We start from the raw sequence: 19,139 nt of genomic DNA, 5'->3' as shown, positions 1-19,139 counted from the left end.
ATTCAAGGTTGTTTTAAATAACATATATATCATATGTATTTATTTCTCCAAGTTATGTTTTTGTGTGCACTGAGGAGTCTCAAACAGGCGTTTGTTTAATCATTTTAAGATTGGCTTTAATCAATGTTTGAAAATGAATTCTTCATATGATAAATGAGAGGTAACATTTTGTTTATGGTTTTATTTCCACATATTTCTCTCCATTCTTCCTTCTGCCAACGGTGTCGCAGTTTCTCGTCTCTCCCGTGTTTGTGTGCTTAGTGCGTACGCATGGGTTAGAGTTTGCGTGGAGGACCGCACGTTTTCCCGTCAAGTTAGTATTTTATAAATCGCAAACATTGCGTAGAAACTGGCGTACGCCATTTTTTGAGCGTATATCCCTTTATAAATGAGGCCCCTGGTCCTTTCATCTGACGGGAAGCGAAAGAACGAGCAAGACCCATTGCTGGCATGATAACAACCTGGTACACAGGCATCTTGTTAAAGTTATATTATCTTATGCCACTTATCTCAGCTGATCCTAGCTATTATCTATATTATTACTATATCTCTTAGTGGAGGAAAACAGTTATGACATCACTTACGCGACTCTGGGATTTGTAGTCTTTCTAGTGCGTATTTTTCATAGTCTTATATTTCAACAGTTTTACGACAAACTGTGACTTTTTTGACATGGAAATTATTATTTAAGATTGACATACATCATATGTGTAATTCGTGGCACAATTCAAACGGGATCGAAAGATAATCTTTCTCTCTCCATTGACTTCAATACAAACTTTTTCCAAAATAAGGTCCCATGAGTCCCACCGGAAAGGGAGGGATGCTGTCAGAGAAGTTTCGTTTTCCCCGTAAACTGCAGTTTTTGTGGTTGTGCTTGGTATGTGTACCGGGGCGTCCGGCTTTGTGAAGTTAGTCATAATTATAATGATTGGACTAAAGAATAGCGGGCAAAAGGGACCTAAGTAAAGCGAATAGATCCACAACATGAAGCATATCCAGACGCACAATCCAGTTTGGTTGTCACCTGGTTAATACCGGCTTTTAGCCGCGTACCCCGTTTTAATTCGAGTACAGACTCCGCATTTGTTGGTTTCGGTGTACGCCGGTAAATATAAAAAGCAAATCTTGTGTGATGCTGCATTCCAAGGTGTAGATGGGAAATGTAGTCAGATTAGTCGAAGCTTCCTTTGAGTCGTTTCTGTAAGGAACTACAGTTCCCATGGTTCATAGCATGCGAGCGAGTTGTGTTGACATCTGCCGGTAGGCCAGCAGTCACACGCTTCTCACAGACCGTTCTGCAAAGCGATTTGGAAGGTAGGCCTAGTTACATATTGAAATATGAAGTTTTAGACTGCCTTACAAGCTAATACTTTGTGGCAATTGGTTTGACATTGACAGTTTTCCACAGCACTGAAGCTAACGTTACATTAAAAGGGTTTTAGAAATGACAGCCAGGCTTGGCAAGCTAACACCAGCTAGCAACACAGACAACATTAGGATGCATATTTGTATTTTGTAACGTCTTGTGTAACTTCTTATGTAAGTGGCATAAGAAAACATATCGTTTAAACAGTAATAAAAGCAAGACATGGCGTTAACGCCTGCACAGAATGACGTTAGGTGGATTAAAAAAGCTGGTTTAATCATTTTTGTTGTCACGTTATCATGTTATAGTTATAAAGTTGGCATTATGTCTTTTGGAATCGATAGTATCCAGTAGCCTATTCTATTTGCCGAACATCTACCATGCAGTCTTTGTTCCCTTAATAATTTGACTTTTATAACAGGTATCCCAAACACTCTACCAACACAATGGAGCTTCATTGCGTATAACTTTCAGCTATTAGTCATATATTTAGCTGTTATCAGGTGTGTTTTAGGACCCATTGTATGCCGAAGAATAAAAAAGACCCCAACGACGTGTAACATCTGCTAATACTGTCCATGTTTGTATGTGTGATTTTCGTTCAGAACAACTTAACGTGTTTTCTATAGGAGTTGAGTGTGTATCTCTAGACACGTTATGTGCTATTGATGGCCAGAGGTGGGAGAAGTACTCAGATCTTGTACTTGAGTAAAAGTACCAGAGAGTAGGAATAGTCTGCTACAAGTAAAAGTCCTGCATTCACAATGTTACTCAAGTAAAAGTACAAAAGTATAAGCATCAACATATACTAAAGTGAAAATATGTATTCTGCAGATTGGGTTATTTTGCGCTCACCCTAACCCAGAATCAGTTGTATTACCAAGTAGGTTCACACAAACAAGGAATTAGCTTTAGTATAAATGGTGCATACAAAGACACAGAAAGAACAATATGTAGCATAAATAGTACTATTCTAAAAGCTAAAAGTACAATGTTTACCTCTGAATTGTAGTGAGGTAGAAGTACAAAGAAGCAGAACATGGAGATAATCCTCTAAAGTACAAGTACCTCAAAATTGTTCTTAAGTACAGTACTTGAGTAAATGTACTTAGTTACATTACACCACTATTGATAACTATGTCATGAAGTAACCATTCTACCATGAAGGTTCATTTCATTCTCTGTATCTGTGTGATAGAACCTTCTGGAGGAGCAGTGTTTGGATGAGAGCGTCAGAGAACAATGTCTCCTCCTCGACTCACAGGGGCTCTGCGCTCCTTCTCCACTGTCAGCAAGAAGGAGGATTTTAATGAACAGCTCTACGATCTGAAGGTGAGACCAGCTCATGGGTAATGGGAAGTCTGTCTCTATTGTCTCTATATAACGTTATATTTAGTAAAGTTTGGTATAGTAAAGTTTGCGCTGATCTGCAAATCAGGGGGTCAGCACTTTGTTCCGACCCCCTGATGTCTACATTTTAAATGAGGCCCTTTAGTGTTAGTTGTAGTCATCTTTGTCATTGCCTCTCCTCTCACTCCCCTGTGTCATGCAGGCAAACGGCCTCGGAGCTTTAACATTTTGTCCCCACAGGTGCGTATTGGTATGACTGTGATAGTTGATTCGGCTTGATCAAAACATTCATAAAACAATCTCTTCTTCAGATAATAACAGGACAAAGCTGAGGCACAGTGTCAGAGAGCCGTAAGGATATCGTGGAGTTGACCTTATCAGGAGGATAGCTCCCTCCCGCCAGTCACTCTCTGCTAGGAATAGACTGGTTATGGAATGTTGATTATTATCTTAGAAGTATTTAATTTTCGAGGAGAGAGCAAGAGAAGGCAAAAGTTGGTTGGGCAGAAGCTGTGTCACTACGGTGACTCAGCTTATGTCTATATGCTCAGGCTGTAACTTTGAATAGATCTCCAGTGTCTGACATCAGTTCGAAGCTCTCCTGTCATATTAAAACCTTTTAAGTTGATATGGCCTACTTGTTACACGTGTCACACGTAGTTGTTCATGCTGGTGTGCAACAACTTGACCCAGGAACTGTTTCAGCCTGAAGCCAGCGCTCTGTCTCTGTGAATGCTGACGATAAAGCCTGACAGAGATCTCTCTGACATCAAACTGCTGCTTTGTCAAATTCACATGAAGCGTGCAAATGCTATTCTAGTTTCTTACCTCCTTTGAAGTTTTTACCACGATGTCCACTGCTTGCAGATGGACAATATCTGGGTGGATTGTTTGCTTTATCCTCACTGGTTTGCTTTCAAACATTTCTACCTGTGTTTTGTATCTTATTTTGGCTTTCACCATTTAATCAGCATTCCAATCATTATTGCTTTTCACTCTTATCTTACTGATTTGTTTTTTCAGATCAGTTGCCTCTTCGTGAGATTTGAAATGCAATTGGGTGCCGATTAAGCTGTTCCCTGTACCTGGCTCACCTCCAGTTAAATCCTCTCAGCAGAAAAAGTGCTTCTCCAGAGGAAAGAAGCCTGAAGCCGCTCTGAGATTATCTCTCAGCCTGTGCTAAAATGCTTAGTTTTAGAAGGCATGGAGCTGTAGATTGTAATGGAGTCATTGTGTTAATGCCTCTCCTGACCTCCGAGCTGCTCACTTTAATACCTCACTGCTCTATAGGCAGACGCTTCAAAGTAAGCTTATTGTCATTAACACTGGATCTTCTACAGAAATACACATACTACTAAAGATGCATTTGGAACTACAATTTGAAAGCTCAGTATCAAAATTGCATTAATTTGTGCCAGTATTAAAAGTCAGGTGTTATATATGCACCATTTTCAAATGATAGCACTAGTCTGAGGTGAATCTGAAAAAATTGCATTATGGGAACGTTTCGGAAATATGGTGAGATTAAAGAGGGACATCACTACATAACACTCACGTTTCTATTGGCTTCCGCTCCAAAACATTGCACTTGATAGGGGCAGTATGTCTCCAAGCGGTTGACCAATCACAACAGAGCCAGCCAGCCAACCAATCAGAGCAGACTGGGCTCTGGTTTCAGACAGAGGGTGAAAAGAGGTGCTGCAGCACAGGCAGTATGATAAAAATAAAGAGCTTTTTGAACATTAAAGCATGGAGACATGTCCCAGTGGAGGCACAGCATAGGATTTGGTGTTCTCTTTAACATTCAATGGCATATTGGATAGCCACGACAGTTGTCCTTACATCCAAGCTAACAACATTATTTATTTATTTATTTATGAATGCTTTTTTCACTTCATCCTGCTTTGACAAAATATTGGGCTTCTTTTGTCTTATCCAAGGCTTTGTGGGCGGTTAAAATACCTGTCATTATGACAGCAGTAAGTGCTCCTGCTGTCCTTGTTGAAATGAAATCGTTTTTCTCCCTGTGCTTCATGTTAGACCAAGCGGCTGAAGAGGCGGGAGCTGTTTGCCAGAGAGGGTCTGACGTGGCAGAAGATTGTCCATCTCTGCTCGGAGCATCAGGACAACGCTAAACAGCAAGCTGAACTGAAGAGCCTCCTTCAGGCAGCCAAGGAAATTGGTAATTAACTCCTCAGCCTCAAATCCATTTTCTTGTCTTTCAATGTATTTTCATGTTTCATGTTATACTGATGAAAACACAGTTACAAATAACACAAAGCCCTTTTCTGTTTGCGACTAAAAGTGATTATGAAACACTTACCAGTTCCTGAAATGACCATGTTATCATTTTATGCCTTTGAAAAATCTGGAGTATAAATCATTGTGAGTTTAAAGAAAGATCTCTGTCTGGCTTTAAGAAATGACCCACTGAACAGATTTAGAGACATGTTGTCATGCAGACTGTTTTCATTCTATTTGTCCAGGATTTGAGGTGCATTTTATCTGTGAAGTAAAGGAAGAATTGTTTTTGGTGCTAACAAGTTAGAGAAATGGCATATTAGATTGTTTGCCGAAACTAGAGTACTAAAAAAGAACTACAAATATGGTTCCCACGGCTTTTCAAAAAGTCTTAAAGATCTTAAAATAGAAATCCAGAAAATGAGGTTGTCTCTTTATCCTCACCTAGTGAGAGCAACTGAATACATCATTGATAAAAGGATCACTATGATATAACCCAGACAGTAAAATATATATAAACAACGTATTTAACAACCTACTGAGAAATTGAACTTGACACTCCATAGACATCGAGTACATTGAGTAAAGAGAGCTAACAACACATCATGAAAACAACAGTATGACTGCATCCAAGCATCAACAGTTCATCTTCAAATAAAATGTTCCTTAAAACAAAGTATTGGACCGCTGATATGCCTTTTTTAATATCAGATGCAGCAGGGCAGCAAATGGATGATATACATTGCCCACGTTGTTGTTTTTCTTGTTGTTTCATTATCTGATAAACAACAACAAACCAGACACATTGTAATTGTTAAAGTGAAATTGTTTTGTATTCTTTGAGCGTTATATGTTGACTTTGTCTGCAGTGCTTGTATTTTAAATGATAAAGTATCAACTAAATGTCCACGGGGAATCATAAAAATACATTTAAAAATAAAAACAACTGGTGAATGAGAAGTAAATAGTTTGACTGCATTTGTTAGCAGATAGCAGCATCTCCTTTATCTGAGATAGAACGAACATTGCAGACACAAATCAAATCTGATGTCTCCTCAGTGCAATCCTCTTCTAAATAAATAATCAGCCTCTTTAGTGCAACGGTCAATAATGGGATGTGTAAACAAACATCAGCGTAAAACTAATATAAAATATTATAAGCTAAGCCATATTTCCTAAACATTAGAAAGGCTTAGTTGTATGGATGACTGTAAATCAGCTACTGGCAGAGAATGGCAGTTCATATCATTTGCTCATAAATGTGTTCTTAAAGAGGACACATTATTCTCACTTTCAGGTTCATATTTATATTTTGTGTCTCTACCGCAGAGGTAGACATTAAGGGTAAAATGGACTTGTATTATCACTGGCCCCACCATTGTAACCACTGGCTCGGAGCATTCGTCCAAAAACAAATCGACTAATAATGAAGAAAATTAACACATTTGTTGCAATAGTCATTTATGCACTAACTACATTACTACTTGTACTACAACATTTGAATCATCAGTTCTTCCTCATTTTCCTCAATTGTTCATATTTGGTTTATTAAAATAATGATATCGTGGTCATTGTTAATTGAGTATTATTATTTGTATAATGCACTTTCTGCCTTCCTGTCATTAGGAGTTAGAAATGTAATGGCTATGTGATAGATTAGATTAGAACCTTCATTATCCTAAACTGCTGGGACATTTCCCTATAGCCAATACCTTTTATATTGTCTACTCTTCACTTACTTGTCAGCATAGATCGGCATTGATGTACAGAGCCGACAGAAGACCTTGTTTATATTGGCATCATATTGAGAGGTGCAGCCAGTGACGCATCCTAAAACCAGGAAGTAAGCTGCTGGTTCCCTCGACAAAAAGCAATGGGATTTCTCCACAGGGTTTAGGAAAATAGCTGGAAATAAGGTCTGTGGAAAACAAACCTGTTTGATAAATGCACGTTTTGTTCAGCCGGATAATATCCACATGTCTACCCTACTTTTATAATTTTCGAATCATAAATCTAATCAATAGATTATAAAAGGGTTTTAGGATGCGTCACTGCACCACTAGAAGCCAACTCCATCGATCAAGCTGGCTGAAACTTTCTCTCCCTCTTCTTCTCATGCTCCCTGTCACTCTCCTTTAACTCCTCCGGTGACTTTCTTTTAATTGAAGATTGTTTTTTGCCCGGCTACCGCTGGTATTAAAAACATTTTGGCGAATGGTTAGGTGGCGCGATAGTCTGTAGTGAAGGAGCGCGCTCACGGGAGTCAAAATACCAATACCACAGGACCATTTTTTTAAAGCAATATTTTTAGAGGCCCGAGCGGGCAAGTGGAAAGTACGTTATGCTGGCCCGGGGTGTCTAAATAGTGCTTCCGGGCCAGTGGGCCATTTATAATGTCGAGCCCTGTACTGTGACATGTCTCCATGCTTTAATGTTCAAAAAGCTCTTTATTTTTCTCACAGCACCTATTTTCCGTTTACCGCTTAGAGGTGCCCTACATGCACAACAACAATCTAACACACTGCACCAAAGGGAAAAACCCATAATATGACCTCTTTAATATCCAGAACATTACATGAAATGTCATAATAAAAACAATGTTTATTTTATTTATTATTTTATTATTTTTTTAGAAAATTTACAAAATAAATCATATTTACTCAGGAGACAGGTGTTTAACAGCATGCCGTACACGCTGTAATCCTCCCTCTACCACTTTAAGAGTTAAAGGGCCCATAATCATTTCCGGTTATTACCCGTCCCCTTGTGTTATGAAGGTTTTTCTGCATGTAAACGGTCTGCAGAGTCACAAACCCTCAAAGTACACCCTGTAGCGAGTACAACTCTAACACAGAGAAGACCTGTCTGTGCTGCCCCAGAACGCCTCGTTGGACATTTTTCTTTTTACATTTTCTTTTTCCGGGGCATACTGACGTCACACACACACACACACACACACACACACACACACACACACACACACACACACACACACACACACACACACACACACACACACTCTCAGCCTTATCTTTTCTCAGCCACAGTGCTCCGCAGAGCTTTGCACACACACACAGGCTGTGTGTGTGTGTGTGTGCTCAGGCTGAGCTCCGCGGTGTCTCGCTGTCTCGCAGACCCCACGCAGCAACCAGGACACGACACCAGTAATCCAGCTCACACTGTCCGCTCCTCGAGCCTCAAAGGGCAGAGCAGCGAGCCCCGCAACGTCCCGCCAACACGGCACCCAGACCCCACGCAGCATTCTCATCTGTTTGTCATTACTGGTGTCATTTTCTGGTTGCTAACGAACGCCATTGTAACACATAATCACTGATGTTCCGCTGTAAGGGGGGTGGACTCATCAGAACAGAGTGGGCGAGCTGACCAATCAGAGCACACTGGGCCCACAGGGAGGGGGGGGGCAGGAGCTCCAACAAGCCGTTTAGGACAGAGAGTGAATACACATACTATACAGAGATGCTGTATGAGAAACCAATGTGAGTTTGGAACATTGAACAATGTAAATCTATTTTAGTAGACCTCAACGATGGAATTATGATCAGTAGAAATGGCCATGACATGGGACCTTTAACTGAACTCCACCAGTCAATTAAGGAGCTCTCTCATAAAAGCTTGTGATGATTTTCACTCAGTTTGCTTTTCTATGAGATTATGGCAGTATATTTTCTTCTCTTTCTCCCATCAAGAGTAGCAGTATTTGTTGTTGTGATGCTGCACCGTGTTGAACCTGCCCTCAGATAATGTGGCTGGATCCAAATAAAAAGTTCCTCTTAAGCACAATGGAGAGGATGAAAGCAGCCATTCTGCTCGGCTGCTTGCAGCGACGATTCTGATGCTTTTAGACGATTTTAATTGGTTTAAATCCTTTTCATCTGTTTTCGCTTTCCTCTGCCTCTCCAACCTTCTTCCCTCCATTCTCCCTCTGTCCCTCTGACATGTTTTCCTCTAATTGGACAATTACTCTGTATTCCTTTTTGTTAAGTGCAGTTCCGGTTAAGCATGAATTGTTTGGAATATTAATTAAATAAGGACCTAAACAGTGAGCTCATGCTGAGTCTTTATTGCTCAGATGTTTCTTCTCTGAAGCTATAAATAGTGCACAGCTCGGATTGAATGGCCATGAAAAACTAATGATAATTAGTTATAATATACAGTCTGTCCATACGTCTGCGTGTGTGTGCTTGCCTGGTTTCCTCGAGGCTTGAGCCTTAGAATTAGGATCAACAATTTCAGTCTTGGTTTCATCAGACCAGTTAAACTAGTCTCTAGGGCGGTGGTGGCGAAGTCCACAGGGACTTTGCTTGGCAACAGGGTGAAGGTCACCAGTTCAAGTCCCGGAAAGACCAAGTGCTACCGAGGTGTCCCTGAGCAAGGCACCTTTCCCTACACTGCTGCCCGGGCGCCGTACATAATGGCAGCCCACTGCTCCTAACACTAGGATGGGTCAAAGGAGGAACCGTTTCGTTACATAGTACATGTACTACGTAATGACAATAAGTTGAATCTTCTTCTTCTTACAGTCTGAGAATCCTTTAGGCGATTTTTTTCAAGTTTCATGTGCGTTTCACTGAGGAGACGTTTCCGTCTGGCCCCTCTGCCTTAAAGCCCAGATCTGTGGGGTGTTTGTTTTCCTTCTAGAAGTTTCTCCTAACTCTACCCAGTATCTCTGGAGCTCAGCAGAGTGATCATTGGTCACTTCTTTTACCAAGATCCTCCAACCCCCATTTACGCTGAGTGGAGAGCTCTGTAAATATACTAAGTGACTTTCCACCTCTAATTAAAGAGAACTATGATTTTCAGGTTCATATTTGCATTTTCAGCCTCTATTGGACATGTCTCCATGCTTTAATGCTGCAGCACCTCTTTTCACTCTGTGTCTGAAACCAGAGCCCAGTCTGCTCTGATTGGTTAGCTGGCTGCCTCTGTTGTTATTGGTGAACCGCTTAGAGATGTCCCGCCCCTTTGCATTACACGTACAATGTGTTGAAGCTCTAGCCAAAAGAAGCACAAGTGTTGATCTCATTCTGTTCTGGAGGTAAACAAAGGAGGCGTTTCAGGCAGGGGGGGGAGTTTGCGGGAAAGAAACTCCCTCTGGAAGGAAGACAGTGATTTTAGTTTTTGCTGAACATGAACAAAACCCATACACTACAGGAAAGAGAAAACCTCAAAAAGCACAATAGCTTAAAAATATCTGAGTTCTAAAAGTTCGATTAGAGAAAGGTGGGAAAAGCCACAGGTGTTTGTTTGTTTGTCATGTGCCCCTACATCACTACATCTACCTCTAGCTGTAGTGATTGCTGCAAACATGACATAAAGGTTTCCATATGTTGTGTTTTTATTTCCAGTGGGGACTGAACATGGGCAGGCCGCCGTTGAAAGTGCAGCTGTGTTTCTGTTTGAGACTTTCCACAACAAAGACCATGTGGGCACAGAGGAGACCCGGGCAATCAAGCAGATGTTCGGGCCCTTCCCCTCCTCTGCAGCTGAGGCCTCCTGTGCCTGTGTGGCTCGGCTGGTGGCTCCACTCGGAGACTCCAGGGTGGAGAACTTTATCCAGAGCCTGTCCTCCCGTCACAACCCCCAACGAGGCCCTTCTTTTGGACGTAACATCGCCTTCTCGTATGACTGCTATGCTCTGGACCCGCTGGAGGAGCTGCCCTGCTCTGACGTCAACGAGGAGAACGTGAGTCTCGACTTCATCAACTTCCTCAACCACCAGCAGAGCGGGAGGAATGTCCCCAGTGAGGAAGCTTCAGGAAGTTCTCTGAGCTCTGGGGAGGGAGCCATCCTGAGATCAGAGGTGGAGAAGTATCTAAATGGAGGCAACATGATCTCATCCAGCCCGGAGGAGCTCTGCACCTCCCTGTTTGAAATGCTGACCTCCCACAAGAGCGACGACGAGCTGCAGAATGAGGTTTGTGTCACCTGGAAATGCAATCCAACATATAGATACTTTATTTCTTAAATTGGCCTTGGAAATAATCTTGATTCTCACAGGAATGTATTTCTTTGCCCGACATTAAGAAAGATTATCTTCCACTAAGGGCATTACTATTGTTAATGTATTACTATTAGTTGAAACAATTTGAACCTTGCATGCTTCCCTGAGATGTCAGGTTTCTGCTGAATATTGAAATTGACTGTTTCACTTTGTCATGTGCTTCTTGCTTCTTCCTATTATTCAGTTCTCTGCCCAGTATTAGTACAGTGCAGCTGCTCCACAGTATACTTTTAAAAGCTTACAAAAGTCAACTCTCATGTTTTATCTATAACATTTACCTTTTAATGTCTCTGCTCATGATCTGTGAAGTGAAAACCTCAGATGTCCACACAGTCAGAGAAATAAAAAGTGTGCACACTGGTCTCAGTTATGAAATCGACTGATGGTCAGCCAAAGAGTCAGCCACACTGCACACTGGCCGTAGAGGAGGTTGTACAGTGTTTAGCGCAAACATTTTTAAGCTGACTTCGCTAGCCGATAGAATGTTGGAGCAGCCAACAGAAACGCCACATGCTGCCCTCGGTTTCACAGTAAGGTTATTCTGTCTGCTGTTATCCTGTGTGGATCCGTCAAGGTTAAAAAGGACGTTCTGGGGCCTCTCCACTGTTGATTAGGAGTTTAGTGAGCAGCTCTACTCTGATACTTTAGGGATCAATCTGAACTTGAACTTCAAAATGAGTAGTCGACTCTCCACGTGGTTAGTGTGACATAAAGTTTGACCTGTCCTCACGGTACCTTTAATGTCTCGGGTATCCTATTGATTCTATAACCATGACCTTCTGCAGCAGGCCTTCTGGCTTTGATCCAGATTGTGGATTATCATATGGGGGCTGTCAAGTCTTCCTTGGCCTTTAGACCTTTTTAGACGTTCCCAACTTCCTGCATGGCTTGACCTTCATTGGTATTAAAGACCCTTTGGAATTGTGAGCAACTTACACATAAAGGAGAGGTCAACCTTTAAGACAGCTGCAGCTTTAGGAAACTGATGAGTAGGGACTGGTGTATCGTCCCATCAATGTCCTCTACCAGTATGCAGTAGTTATGGCATGGGAAAGATCACTTTAAGTGTTTAGTGGTAATTCAAGATATATTTTGATTTGTATCTGCACCATACAGCATGTAGCAATTAGAAACCCACAGTGTAGCATACATATACAATAGAACAATTGTGTTACAAAATGTATGGGGTGGATTATTGTATGCCCATTTTCATAAAACATGCATTTGTACGCTTACACACATACAGTGGGGTTAGGAACAGGGAGTGTGTCTCGAAGGGGAAAGCTCTCTCTATTTACGTGCCTCAAACGCCTCTCAGCCATCACTCAGTCAGTAATCACACACACACACACACACACACACACACACACACACACACACACACACACACACACACACACACACACACACACACACACACACACACACACACACCAGAGACTGCCTGCTGCTTCCTGCGTCTCTGCTCTTATTTTCCATTTGAATATCTCTTACTTTGTTTATGTTTGCACAATAATATAAAGTATTAGGTAATAAAACACATTCTGATTGTGAAGCAGACAAAAGTGTTTGAAATCATGCAGCTTTTTCTTTGTATTCTTTAACATGTAAAGGCATACATTTGAAAACTTGTGACAGTCTTCTGTCCTTAGGAGAATAATGAACTTCACTCGCTCAACATCTTTTGCAAAATACAGTTTGGTCTGTGTGTCTGAAATGAGTGGGGGGAGAAATCAAAATTAATGCTGTTATTCAGCGCACACACTGCTCCCCAGTGTGCCAGATGGTTACATTACACATCTGTATGAGCCAAGAATTTGACAGTTGAAGCATCCTGCATCCTTTTTTAATTCAGCAGCATTAGAGAGGTGTATGCAAGTAGATGTTGTTAATTGATTGCATTGAGCAGGTATAAGCCAGGAGAAGGCTACCTCTTCGGTTTTCATCTGCCTCCACACCTTCCTGTAAAGGTCAGAGTCACTGTAGGCCTCTGGTTGTCTCATTCTGTGGGACCCGCCAGCAGTTATTTGACATCAGGTACATTTACTTATGGATCAGGAGAGTGCTCCATCATCCTGTCCCCCTGCGTTTTCACCAACGTCTACTCCCCGCTCCTCTATACTCCAAGGCTTTTATATTGTCCATGTTGCTTCTCGCTGTCTCTCTGAGCCTCTTCCTCACTCTATCAGAGAGATACAAGTTGTACAGTATTGAAGAACTTCCGCTGGTTACTGTTAGTTCCAATGTTTCTCACGTAGTTGACATTTGGAAGCGGACTCTCCCACTGGTGTGTGTGTGTGTGTGTGTGTGTGTGTGTGTGTGTGTGTGTGTGTGTGTGTGTGTGTGTGTGTGTGTGTGTGTGTGTGTGTGTGTGTGTGTGTGTGTGTGTGTGTGTGTGGTGTGTGTGTGTGTGTGTGTGTGTGTGTGTGTGTGTGTGTGTGTGTGTGTGTGTGTGTGTGTGTGTGTGTGTGTGTGTGTGTGTGTGTGTGTGTGTGTGTGTGTGTGTGTGTGTGTGTGTGTGTGTGTGTGTGTGTGTGTGTGTGTGTGTGTGTGTGTGTGTGTGTGTGTGTGTGTGTGTGTGTGTGTGTGTGTGTGTGTGTGTGTGTCCAAAGTCAACAGTCCAGATAAAGGCTTTGCACTCGGTGCCATTAGAGCTGAGAATGGAGAGAACCTGCTACTTATTATTTCTCATTGCACAAGCTGCAGCTGTGACCTTACATGGTTGTTGCTGAGTTGAGCGAGGGGGGATACAGTGGAAATCCATTTGGTTACATATAGTAGCAGATTAAAACGAGCCTTTGGCATTTTATGCAAATGTCCCCTCTATGGGACTAATAAAGGTATTCTCATTCAGATTTTATGTTCAAGTAGCCTCACGTTATTGAAAGTGATGAATTCCAAAAATCCCTGAAGACTGAGTGCCTTAATAGGTTTTGTTTGGATTGAAACAGGAAGCGTAATGATGACAGACTCTGATCTATAACCATGTAGAAACAAACAGCTTTAACACATAATACTATCATATAGACTATTTCATTATCTATTAAATCAAGAGTCAACAACCTTAGGCATGAGTGTAAGGATGATCATTTATAAGATTTGATTTAGACCAATTACATCATTTTAATGTGTGATGTATTGTTATGTGAAAAAAAGAGTTAATAAACTGAAACTCAGGTATCGTATTGACACTAATATCAACACATTTGAACTAATACGCAGTCATATGTTGTGCTTAGTACAAGCATGTTATGTGATTTTCTACTTTGAGCATTGTGTTTATAGGGTACAATTTCAACTCTTAAATATAAAACCAACCTACTTTGCAAATCGATGATTGTGTTGATTTGGTCTCAGGAGAGACAAAGTCCTGCCCAGTTTGACTCACATAATGCTTCCATTCACCAGCTGAGAAATAGAGCAGGCGAGGCTGAATATTTAATCACAGATAAAGGAGTAGAGGACACACCCTCTCACTCCTGACCTGTAGCCTTGAGGATGTGGAGTACAGCTAATGCTTTGTCACCAGGCTGTATAGGATGGAGGACTGCACAGAATCCATCTGAAGGAGAAACTCTGCCTCCCACGTCAACGGAACACACACCTAATCAGTCACCTCCAAGGACAGAATTCATGAGTTCATAAAAAAAGCAGCTCCCTTTGAGCTGCTGAAACCTCAGCCCTCTCCACAGTGCAGCACACCGAATAAAACCGAGACATTCTGAGGGACCAATAGAAGTTTAGAACAGATATAAAAGAGACCTCCGAGGGAAACAAAGATAACCCCGACAAAGAAGATAGCTGACCTGACATCAAAGTGCGTCTGTTGTTTTAGTTCCCTGCTGCGCTGACTGTTGCTTCCCAAGGGAGGACAGAGTGAAAGAGCACGCCATGCCTACATCCTGAAAACAACCCTGAAAGCAGAGGGGAAAATGCTGCATTGTTTCCAGGCTCAAATCACATACTAGTCTAGTTGCCAGCATTGTGAACCTGGAAATGTTGAGTACCCCAAATTCCTATGCCAGAAATGTGTAAAACGGGTCCCTCCCCAGCACTTAGATATGCCCTTTTCTGGTTAAAACTGCCATTTTGGATCCTGAGAAATGGATTCAGCATCCTTACTAACTCCTGAAACCACTCCAGAAACTCCAGAAATGGTTCTACTTTTGTCTGCGTAGGATATAATGCAATGTAATGCTAATTAACGCAACTTATGCAGTTTATATGTGCTGGGGACCCCTACTGTATTTCTAACATAATAGTTTGGGGTACTGAACATTTCTAGACTCTATAGGACCTGGCAAATAGGCCATACCCCGGCCTGTAGGTCGACTATTTACAATTAGAGGGCACACACTTAGTCATCTCACAATGACATTGATGAGTGTGTGCAGCCCTGTCTGCACTAAGTTATAATTGTGTGCTGCTGCTGTGCACAGGATTTCTTGTTGTTGTTGTGTTTCCGTCACTTACTAAGTGCCAGGTGGCTGTGTTTGGGAGGCTAAGCGACGGAGTACATTCTGTACTGAGCGGATGGTAATTACCAGGTGCTCAGTCTTGGCACTAGAAGCGTGTTTGTAGGTATTGGTGAGCCATAGGATGTGTATAGGTGTTTGGATGTGTGTGTGTGGTATGTTTGTGGTGTAGATACTAACCCCCCCACTCTCTCCCTCCAGCTGTTCGAGCTGCTGGGCCCAGAGGGGCTGGAGATGATCTCCACCCTCCTCCAGCGAAGGGCAGCCATCGTGGACTCCCTCATCTCCATGCCACCTGACAGGACTGGCTACACACCAGGTGAGACAGCCCCATGGCAACCAGGTCATCTCCATGGTAACGCAAACTTCAGTCGTTTTTGAAATAGTGGTGAATATGAAAAATTAATTTATGTAGATGAAACAAAGACACAACAAGGTGATTCATCTGAGCTTTACAGACTCCCTGACTGAAGGTCTAAAATGCATTTCTCTTTTATTATGATCATACAGAATCAAATCATAATGGGTGTTTGTGTGTTGTGTCTAAACCTTTATGCTTTGGGCAGGTTGTTTTGTTTCAGCACAAATTAGACCATATTTCGTGCTTTCCAAAGTCGGATGATAGCAGAGAACTGGCTCTTTTTATTTATGGTGGAGATTCTCCTGTGGGTGCAGCAGAGCGTTTGACAGCTCGGGATATGATCTTTTACAGCCAGTGCTTTGCTGCTCATTTTCTGTTTAAAGCCAGTAAAGAATTACTGTGCAATGTAATTAAACAAACAGTCGATCCGTCATGTCATATTTACTTTATCATTATTCATTCGGCAAACACATTTGTATTGCCTATTCGTAGCTTTATCAATAAAACAAAAAAACACACAAGCAAAAGTTATTTTTTATTATATTATTTATTATTTCTAGTTTTGTCATTTTTTCCCACTTAATCCAACTTTTTTATTTAGATAATTGCCATGAAAATGATTGGATGAAATGATAGCTTTATGTTTCCCTGTGGCATAATTACTCAAATGAAATGTCCTTTACTATCACTTTAATGTCACTCTATCTTACATTAAGGCCACCAAACCGTTTTCTAACAAGCTTTTGAAGGTTAAACTGTACAGCAAAACAAGAGATTTATTTATAGAAGGCTTTTTTTACTGCTATGTTTTTTGTTTTTAATGTGTTTATTTGTAAGTGTGAAGACTCCTTCTTTTCTAATCTATTATGTTTACCTAAATAATTCAAAAATCTTAAAGCATAATGCTGTTAATAGAATCTCAACACTTGTTCTGTATTTGATTGAAATGTTTAGTCATCTAGTGTTTCAGTACACATAACCCTTTAAATTCCCAACATGGCTTTTATTGTGAGACATTTGCGGGAAGCCATTGTGAAAAAATACGATTTTTATCGTTGCCATACTGTGGGTGTTTCTCAATCTCGAGTAAAGCTGCTCCAGAGCCACTATTTCAAGCATGCTACGTCATCGAGTGCCGCCGAAGGACTGTTCCAATGTCCAGCATACTTGGAATTCTACCGAGCCCGGCGTACTTCGTTTGGAGACATTTCGAGGCTGCACATGTGTAGACTCCACGGTCTTAAAATCCCCACAATGCTTTGCGCACGGACCAATTTCCCCAAATCTGTGGCGGAAAATGTAAGGCGGGGCCTCTCATATGACGCACACCTGCACACTTGCTCGCCTGTTCCACTCTTCGTTTTCCGAATGCCAGGAACAATTCTTGCCTCGCTTCTGAAGCAAGACGCTCAGAAGACATGTGCTACCAAGCAAGCGTACTCTACATTGAGAAACACCCAGTATCTCAGATGAAGCTATTGCCATTTTGTGCCACAACATGCAGATTGACTTGGGCATTACCATAACTCTTTAGAAGAGTAATGCAGAACTAATTAGTTTTGAAAATAGAGTGATTGATGTTGTTATGAATTCAGTTAAAGCGTTGGAAATGAACATTATGCTAAGTTGACATGCACATTGCATGTCAAGCATCAGGAGTTTATCCACCCTTGCCTGTATTTGAGACACAGCTTTCATTCTTTAGTGAAAGCTCTTCATTTAGAAAACAAAGTATTAGGCTTGTTTAACAAGAGCAGAAAAAGACAATCGAGTCTCCAACCAAAATGAAATGATGGAGTAAACCTTAATGATTACAATAAGAGTGTAGAGTTATTCCTAAACTAAAGTGATGTTGCAGCCTGAACATGTTCTTTTTTGCTGATTTCTGTTCCGAGAGTTGTCTTGTTTCATTTTGCCCTAGCCAATCAGTGGCGAGTAACCTACCTGTGCCATTATCATCTTAATTTGTCAAAACAGAGTTGGCAGTAAAGTTGCACTCAAATGATATGCGGTATACAGCTCCACGCTAATGTTGCAGTAGTGTTTCAAGGAGGGAGCAGTGCCGCTAAACTAGGCAGATGCGCACAGAGTAAAAATATGTTCAACTTTGGCCTAATTTCCTCCCATTCTTTGATGTCATATGGTATGATGTGATATTATTTGATGTGATGGCATATGGTATGATGTGATATTATTTGATGTGATGGCATATGGTATGATGTGATATGATTTGATGTGATGGCATATGGTTTGATGTGGTTTGGTATCATATGGTAGGATGTGATACACACATTCATACAAAGCAAATTGCCTGTAACTTAACAGGAACCATAAAAGCTGGGCTAGGCAAATGTGTAGAAACCAGCAAAAATAAGCTACATTTTGAAAGTCTCCAGCCAAAGAAATCCTATCCCTTCAAACCAAAGGCCATTCCTCCAAGACACACTTAAGTGCAGGGCATGACTTCTGCTGCAGGACGAGTGCCTTCCAGGTCCTGTTTTCAAGTCAATATTGAATGGCCAGTGACCACTTAAAAAGGTCTGTGCTCCTTGTTGTTCCACTGTTTCTTGAATACACTGGCCTGTCCGATGTATATTATGCATTGGGGAAACACAAAGTGTGAAGCGTTCCTGCTTCAGCTGCAGCCTGTGGTCAGAGGCACAGGGGACACTTTGTGTTGTTTCCAGGGCCTTTGTTCACTTCTGTGTTGCACTGTACATTTACAGTGCAACTAGAAAACTTTACTGCTAATGTCTTCTCTGCTTGGATTCCCAACGCCTGTCTGCTCTGAGCACATCCACCGCAAATCCCTCTCACTTTCTCTCAACCACACACTGTACGCTCTTACTACACGTTTATTTATTCCTGCATGGAGCCACGCAAGTCCTACAAACATCGGTTCATCGCTGGTGTGAACGCAGTCCGCACCAAAACATAGGAAGCGTAGTATTTACGTGTCACAAGAACGCAGGTGTCTTCAAAATCGTTAGCGAAAGAGTGAAGCAGAATGAAGTGTTGAAGTGTTGTGTAATGTAAAAACAACTATCAAACTAAAAACTATACATAAAAGTCAGAGCCACCTGCCGTCGGTGAAACCCCCTCCTTACTGCAGAAAACAAATTGAAATAGAAATTGCGATAGAAACCTAAAAATAGCATGATAGGTGACCTTTAAGAGAACAATTACCGCATTATATAAAAACACCCTGACATTGAATTTGGCATTGAAAAGGACCTAATGCCTGAAACATTTAGTAACGCACCATTCACATAATTGTTTGCCTAACAAGTACTGCATTCATTGCATAATGTTTTAATTGTT

General features: G+C 41.4%; 1 protein-coding gene across 1 annotated transcript in view; it reads left to right on the top strand.

The window, feature by feature from the left end:
- Positions 1 to 1,214: 1,214 nt before the first annotated feature.
- Positions 1,215 to 19,139, top strand: part of ascc3 (activating signal cointegrator 1 complex subunit 3) — a gene marked incomplete in the record, with an annotated part of 191,770 nt that continues 173,845 nt past the window's right edge. The window contains 5 exon segments of the mRNA XM_034196559.1: positions 1,215 to 1,317; positions 2,568 to 2,701; positions 4,760 to 4,901; positions 10,327 to 10,895; positions 15,659 to 15,776. Of these exon segments, the coding sequence (XP_034052450.1) occupies positions 2,612 to 2,701; positions 4,760 to 4,901; positions 10,327 to 10,895; positions 15,659 to 15,776 (919 nt within the window).

The sequence above is a fragment of the Gymnodraco acuticeps genome, unplaced genomic scaffold, assembly GCF_902827175.1.
Source record: "Gymnodraco acuticeps unplaced genomic scaffold, fGymAcu1.1, whole genome shotgun sequence".
In the NCBI taxonomy this organism is placed as follows: domain Eukaryota; kingdom Metazoa; phylum Chordata; class Actinopteri; order Perciformes; family Bathydraconidae; genus Gymnodraco; species Gymnodraco acuticeps.
Note: the sequence above shows the minus strand (reverse complement) of the source record. Positions and strands in the feature narration are given on the sequence as shown.